At 41.2% G+C, this 6,666-nt stretch overlaps 1 protein-coding gene across 1 annotated transcript in view; it reads right to left on the bottom strand.

Moving 5' to 3' along the window:
• DCTN6 (dynactin subunit 6) overlaps nucleotides 1–6,666 on the bottom strand; it is a 23,273-nt gene that overhangs the window by 13,674 nt on the left and 2,933 nt on the right. Inside the window, exon 2 of the mRNA XM_003797669.2 lies at nucleotides 6,289–6,353. Coding sequence (XP_003797717.1) covers nucleotides 6,289–6,353 — 65 coding nt within the window. The remainder of the gene's footprint in view (nucleotides 1–6,288; nucleotides 6,354–6,666) is intronic.

Below are 6,666 nucleotides of genomic sequence, written 5' to 3'. Positions count from 1 at the left end.
TTTTTTTTTTTTTTTTTTTTAAAGACAGGGTCTCACTCTGTTGCCCAGGTTGAAGTTCAGTGGCATTATCATAACTCACTGTAACTTCAAACTCCTGGGCCCAAGGTTTCCTGCCTTACCTCCTGAGTAAATGGGACTACATTCAGGAGCCATTACACTTGGCTAATTTTAAAATCTTTTTGCAGAGATGGGGTCTCACTATGTCACCCAGGCTGGTCTCCAGCTTCTGGCCCTCAAGTGATCCTCCCACCTGGCCTCCTAAAGTAATGGCATTATAGGCATGAGCCACTGTGCCTGGCCAAATTTTTAAAAATTAAAATAACCCCAAGCCCCATAAGATGTCTTAACATAATGCATTTAAAAATAATGCATGAGGCTCGGTACCTGTGGCTGAAGCAGCTAAGGCACCAGCCACACACACTTGAGCTGGCAGGTTCGAATCCAGCCCGGGCCTGCCAAACAACAATGACGGCTGCAACCAAAAAACAGCCGGGCACTGTGGCAGGTGGCTGTAGTCCTAGCTACTTAGGAGGTGGAGGCAGGATAATCGCTTGAGCCCAGGAGTTGGAAGTTGCTGTGAGCTGTGATACCACAGCACTCTACCCAGGGTGACAGCTTGAGGCTCTGTCTCAAAAAAAAATGAATGAGCAATTTTAACCAGGTGTCTTATTATTTTAAAATCATTACTAATAAGTTATTTAATAAGTAACTGGAAAACTGGTTAGAAATCTGAGAGCCTTGCTGGATAGGAAAAACAGCAGTCAGGTGAGACCTGTGATTTACACACCATCTCCACCTGCTGGTAGTAGTGCCAAACTACAGGTTCTAGTGTTTCGGGGCTGAAATAAGTAAGAGTTTGAGAAACCATCAACTTTGAGTTGTGGGGTGACTGCAGATGTTACAGGCAGTAATAAACTGAACTGTTCCCTCAACTTCTCATAGGTCTTGTCTGGGACTGACTAGAGACGTTTCCCTGTGTGTACTTCAGGATATGTGGCTGCTAAGGTTTTGGCTTGGTGAACTAAAGGAATAGTGTTACTTCAGCAAACAATGCAGATAACCTGGCCTCCTTCCTCTCTCTGCACCATCTGATGCTGGAGGCCGGGCAGCCAAAAGCCAGGCAATTCAAGCACCATTAGAGACACACACACAGAGGCAGCCACAATATGCTTCATGCCTTTCTGTGCGCCGTGGACACTTTTACCTAGATGGGGTCCGCATTCAAACCACGCTTAAGGGTCTTGAGGTTAAAGTGATTTAAAAATAAAAACCTGTCACCATGGAAAAAATAATTTTAAAAGCCCGTTGTGAACCTTGGAACTCTTTCTGGCAGGGCAGTTTGTGTATTTTCTTACCAAATGTGCTGAAACCCTATTTGGCTTATCTCCTTGTTTGGATAAATGTGTCTAGAGTTGGAGCTGCCTTACTGGCTGATGAATTATTTTTCTAAATGTTTGGCTCAGCTTGATGCAACAGAGCCAGAAAGACATTCCTTGCATTAAATTTCCATTTCCCTCATTTGGTAAAGGACACTTTTCCTGTCTATCTTTGCCACAGAAAGCAATCTTGGTGTACATTTCTATGTATCAATAAATAGTTCAAAAACCCGTGAGCTTGTTCTTTTGAAAATTAAACAATTCCTTTGGCCTATAAGCTGAAGGACCCGTGAGAGTGCTTTACATGTGATTTCTTTTTGGTTTGTTTTGCAGTTTTTGGCCGGGGCTGGGTTTGAACCTGCCACCTCTGGCATATGGGGCCAGTGTCCTACTCCTTTGAGCCACAGGTGCTGCCCTACATGTGACTTCTTAAGTCAAAGCCATGATCCCTACAATAAAAGGGAGGCTTTTGATCTGTATTAAGGCTCTACTAGTGAGAATGAGTGAGACAAAGTGCTTCAGCACAAAGCTTTTCCATTGTGCCAAATTCTGCCTTCACTTTATGATGTTCAGGCCGAGCACCAGGAGGCTGCTTTCAGTCTACCCTGCAACAGACCACAGGCCTGTGCTTCAAGGTGCCTTTCTGAAATGTTCTTCAGCTTCAAAATAAAGCTTTACCAGAAATAATTCATGCTCATGAATCAAGGCAGCCTAAAACCTTATTTGCCCAAATTATAATTAACAAGAGAATTAATTGTTACTTTTCCCAAAGTCTGTTTCCGAGCAGCCTCTAAGGCCATGATTTTCAACTGGTGTGCTGCAAAATTTTTAAAGATCATTAATCAAATTATTTTTGAAAGAAGTTCAAAGCACGGCAAGTATATTCTTCTTCTTCTTCTTTTTTTTTTTTTGCAGTTTTTTGCCGGGCCTGGGTTTGAACCCACCACCTCTGGCATATGGGGCCAGCACCCTACTCCTCACAGGTGCCAACCTTTACTTTTTTTTTTATCAACATAATTTAAGTGTGCTGTGGAAGTTTAACTATAGGTTCAAGTGTGCTGTTACATAAAAAAGGTTGAAAAACACAGCTCTAAGAAGAAGGTCAAGCTTCATCCAGCAGAGCTTCAGGCCAGGGTTTCTGGGTAAGGATTATACTTCCAAGCTTCTGGCTAGTTTCTCTAATAAACCAAATACCTGATTTTCTAGGAAAACAGAAGATAAGGTTTAAAGTTCCACTAACCTGAAGCATAGCAAAGGAAAGCATTACTTTCTTTCCAAAATATTTCAGAATGGAATAATTTGTGAAAGTGCATGGAAAGTTACACAAAACATCTTGAAAAACCTATCAATTAAATTACACTTGAGTTTATTAGCACAGAAAACAGAGTTTATTAAGTGTTCAAATCTCCATCTCAATAACACAATGGAAAAAGACTTAAATCAATTATTCTGGTAACTAAGCAAAACCAACAATAAAAGCCCTAACATGAAAAATAAAGCATGGTGGGAAGAGTTGTAATCAGATAACTTATCTCTACTCTGCTTTGATTTAACTTTATAATTATATCTCCCAGGAGCTTTTTAATCTGATGTAGTACTTCAGAAAAATAAACTAATGGAAGTCAAAAGATCAGAGATATTTTGTACCAAATATAACAATAACAGAAGTGATATTTATAATACCAATTTTGGAAAATTCTCATAATTAAAGATAAGAAACATGCATAACAAAAATGAGATAAGAATTGTAGAAGACAGAACACCCGGTAACCACAGCACTCTTCTGAGCCTTTTCCTTAATTTTTAAAACTGAAATGTTTCTGGAACGTATTTGAGCAAATGTTCTTGTTTCACAACACTGGGCCAAAAATAAATACAGCAAATATTAACTTGGATCTATTCTGTGATAACAATTTCAAATCTGTAGAAATTTCCTTCTTTTTTTTTTTTTGAGACAGAGTCTCACTCTGTTGCCTTGGCTAGAGGGCAGTGGCGTCATCATAGCTCACTACAAGCTCCATCTTCTGGGTTTAAGCGATCCTCCTGCCTCGACCTCCCAATAGCTGAGACTGTAGGGATGCCACATACAGACAGGGTCTTGCTCTTGCTTAGGCTGTTCTTGAACTCCTGAGCTCAGGTGATCCTCCTGCCTTAGCTTGCAGAATGCTAGAATTATAGGTGTGAGCCACTGTGCCTGGCCTAGATTTCTTCCTAAAAAAATGTATCACCACATCTTACACTATAATCCCTCACTGAAAATCTGTGTTGACACTCTGGAAGGCTGAGGTGGGTGGACTGCCTGAGTTCAGGAGTTGGAGACAAGCCTGAGTAAAAGCAACGGCCCACCTCTAAAAATAGCCAGGTGATATTTATAATACCAATATTATAAAGGTGTTGTGCTGGGCGCCTATAGTTCTAGTTACTTGGGAGACAGAGGCAAGAGGATCTCTTGAGCTCAAGAGTTTGAGGTTGCTTGTGAGCTATGATGCTACGGCACTCTACTGAAGACAACAAAGTAAGACTATCTTAAAAAAAAGAAAGGAAAAGGAAATCTGTGTTGAACTATTAATTTAACTATTTATAACTATGTACTACCTGGGTAGTGCCTGTAGCTCAGTGGGTAGGGTGCCAGCCACATACACTGAGGCTGGCAGTCCGGACCCAGCCTGGGCCTGCTAAAACAACAATGACAACCACCACAACAAGAACAAGAACAACAACAAGAAATAGACGGGTGTTGTGGCGGTTGCCTGTAGACCCAGCTACTGGGGAAGCTGAGGCCTGAGAATCGCTTAAGCCCAAGAGTTTGAGGTTGCTGTGAGCTGTGATGCCATAGCACTCTACCCGGGGTGACAGCTTGAGACTGTCTCAAAGAAAAAATAAAATAAAATAAAATAGGGAAGAAATAGAAATGCCAGGGAAAATATTAATAATTAATCACATTAGCTGAGTCTTCCTTTCCTTCTTATTACAGAATGCCCTGTAAGCTATGAGGTATTATTCCTAGAATCGTGACAAAAGCCATAAATGTCATGCAGTGAAATGACAAGTTAAAAAGAATACAGAGAGCATTTTGATAACTATGTGGCCCTCATAATTTCTCTCCTAAACAGTCTGCAAGTGGCTCAAGTCATACCAAAGACAAAGACTTAGCACAGCACCAAAAAGAAACAGGGCCATTTTCTAAATTTCTTTTTTTTTTCTTTTTGAGGCAGAGTCTCAAGCTGTTGCCCTGGGTAGAGTGCCATGGCATCACAGCTCATAGCAACCCCAAACTCTTGGGCTTCAGCGATTCTCTTGCCTCAGCCTCCCAAGTAGCTGGGACTACAGGTGACTGCCATAGCGTCCGGCTATATTTTTGGTTGTGGTTGTTATTGCTGTTTGGCAGGCCAGGCTGGATTCGAACCCGCCAGCTCTGGTGTATATGGCTGGAGCCCTAGCCACTTGAGCTACAGGCGCCAAGCCCATTTTCTAAATTTCTAAATGCATGTAAAATAACTGAGCAAATCAACCTGGCAAAGTCTTAACAATGTTCCATAATATTGGCATAATCTTCACTGATTTTATAAGACATGGTGCCTAAACTGATTGGAGGCTTATTCTCAGTATGAAAAAAAATGATTTTACATTTTTTTCCTATTAAAGAAACTACCAATAAAAGGAAAGAGGGCACATTTCTCTCTCAGAGTACAATAATTCACTGAAAGCTCGCCTCTGGAAGGGCACAGGTGACGCTCAGGTGCTGGCAAGGATGAGCCAATAAAGCTGCAGCACCACATCCAAACGTGAAAGCCAATGTGACTTTGGAAGACTCAGCCATGTCCATTTAAGTTGCCGGCAGTTGAGCTGTTCATTTGATTTAAATGTTGGATTTGATCTCGGGGAAGCTACACTGATAAGATTTAACAATGCCATTAATGACAGCTAACATTTATTGAGAGCTCACTACTCTCAATGTTCATATTCTCTTTCAACATACACAGGGGATAGGTACACCTCTTTGTGACAGAAACTGCCAATTGCCATCCAATATCCATTCTCCTCTTTTTCTTTGTAAATGATCCCTGGTTTTATCAGGGGTAGCAATGTAACAGCTACAACTACATCTCCCTGTGCCCCCTACAGCTTGATATGTCCATGAAATGAAGTCCTAGCCAGCAGACACACAGAGAGGTTGGTGGCTGTGTGGGACTTTCAGGAAGCTTTTTAAAGCTCATGGACTCCCACGGGGATGTGTGCTGTTTTGTCTCCACTCCTACCTTTTCTCATCCAAGATGACTCTAGGGCTCTAGACATCACCTCCTGGCCTTCAAGGCTAGAGCTCTGTGCCAGACAATCAACTAATCAGCCCTGAATTACTTCTCTCTAAACTTCTTGTATAAGAGAACACTGCATGTTTAAGCCATGCAGCTGGACCTGATCCTACACACAGTTACAGAGATGGGGGAAATGAAAGCTACAGAGGTTAAGCATCATGCTCAAAATCACCCAGCGAGTCACCCAGTAAGGAGCAAGGAGCTACTGGGCTAACCCAGGTCTGTTGACTCCATGGTCCACACTCTTAATGACGCTCCAGAGGGCAGTATCATTGTCTGCTGTACTTAGTGACAGCATAGTACCTGGCATGTCACAGCCACACAACAGATAGCTCCTCTCAAATAAATGGATGACTTTGTTACACTGCCTCATCAGTATTCCAGATAGGAATTTAAACACACCAGCTTAAACACACCTTCCATCACACTATATTCTTTTAGAAATTTTAATCCTATAGGAAGAAATATATTATTTTGTCAATAAAATTATGACACTGGTGAAATAAACACATAAGACAATATCTAACTGTAAAGGACTAAAATAGATGAAATCATATCAATTCTTGAGAAACAGTACTAAGAAACCATTTTCTTACCGATAGTTACATCTCCTCTGATTTCACTTTCTACACATACAACTGCTCCAGGAGCAATCTTCACACTGTAGGAAGAAAAAGGGAACACTCATCAGGCATGAGGTGAAAACTATTGTTACAGAAGCTACCTTGACACTGTAGTGAAAAAAAGTTAAACTAATGGAAAAACGGAAAGTCAGTTGCAAGAGGGTAAGGTTTGAATACATTATAAACTTCTCAAGTGGCATACTATTGTCCCTCAAGCCAAAATCCTATGTGATGTACTATGTATATTATATGATTGACAAGAGAGTGTTTTTTTTTTTTTTTTGAGACAGAGCCTCAAGCTGTCCCCCTGGGTAGAGTGCTGTAGCATTACAGCTCACAGCAACCTCCAAC

Source organism: Otolemur garnettii, unplaced genomic scaffold (genome assembly GCF_000181295.1).
Source record: "Otolemur garnettii isolate 467f Iridium unplaced genomic scaffold, OtoGar3 scaffold00121, whole genome shotgun sequence".
Taxonomy (NCBI): domain Eukaryota; kingdom Metazoa; phylum Chordata; class Mammalia; order Primates; family Galagidae; genus Otolemur; species Otolemur garnettii.
Note: the sequence above shows the minus strand (reverse complement) of the source record. Positions and strands in the feature narration are given on the sequence as shown.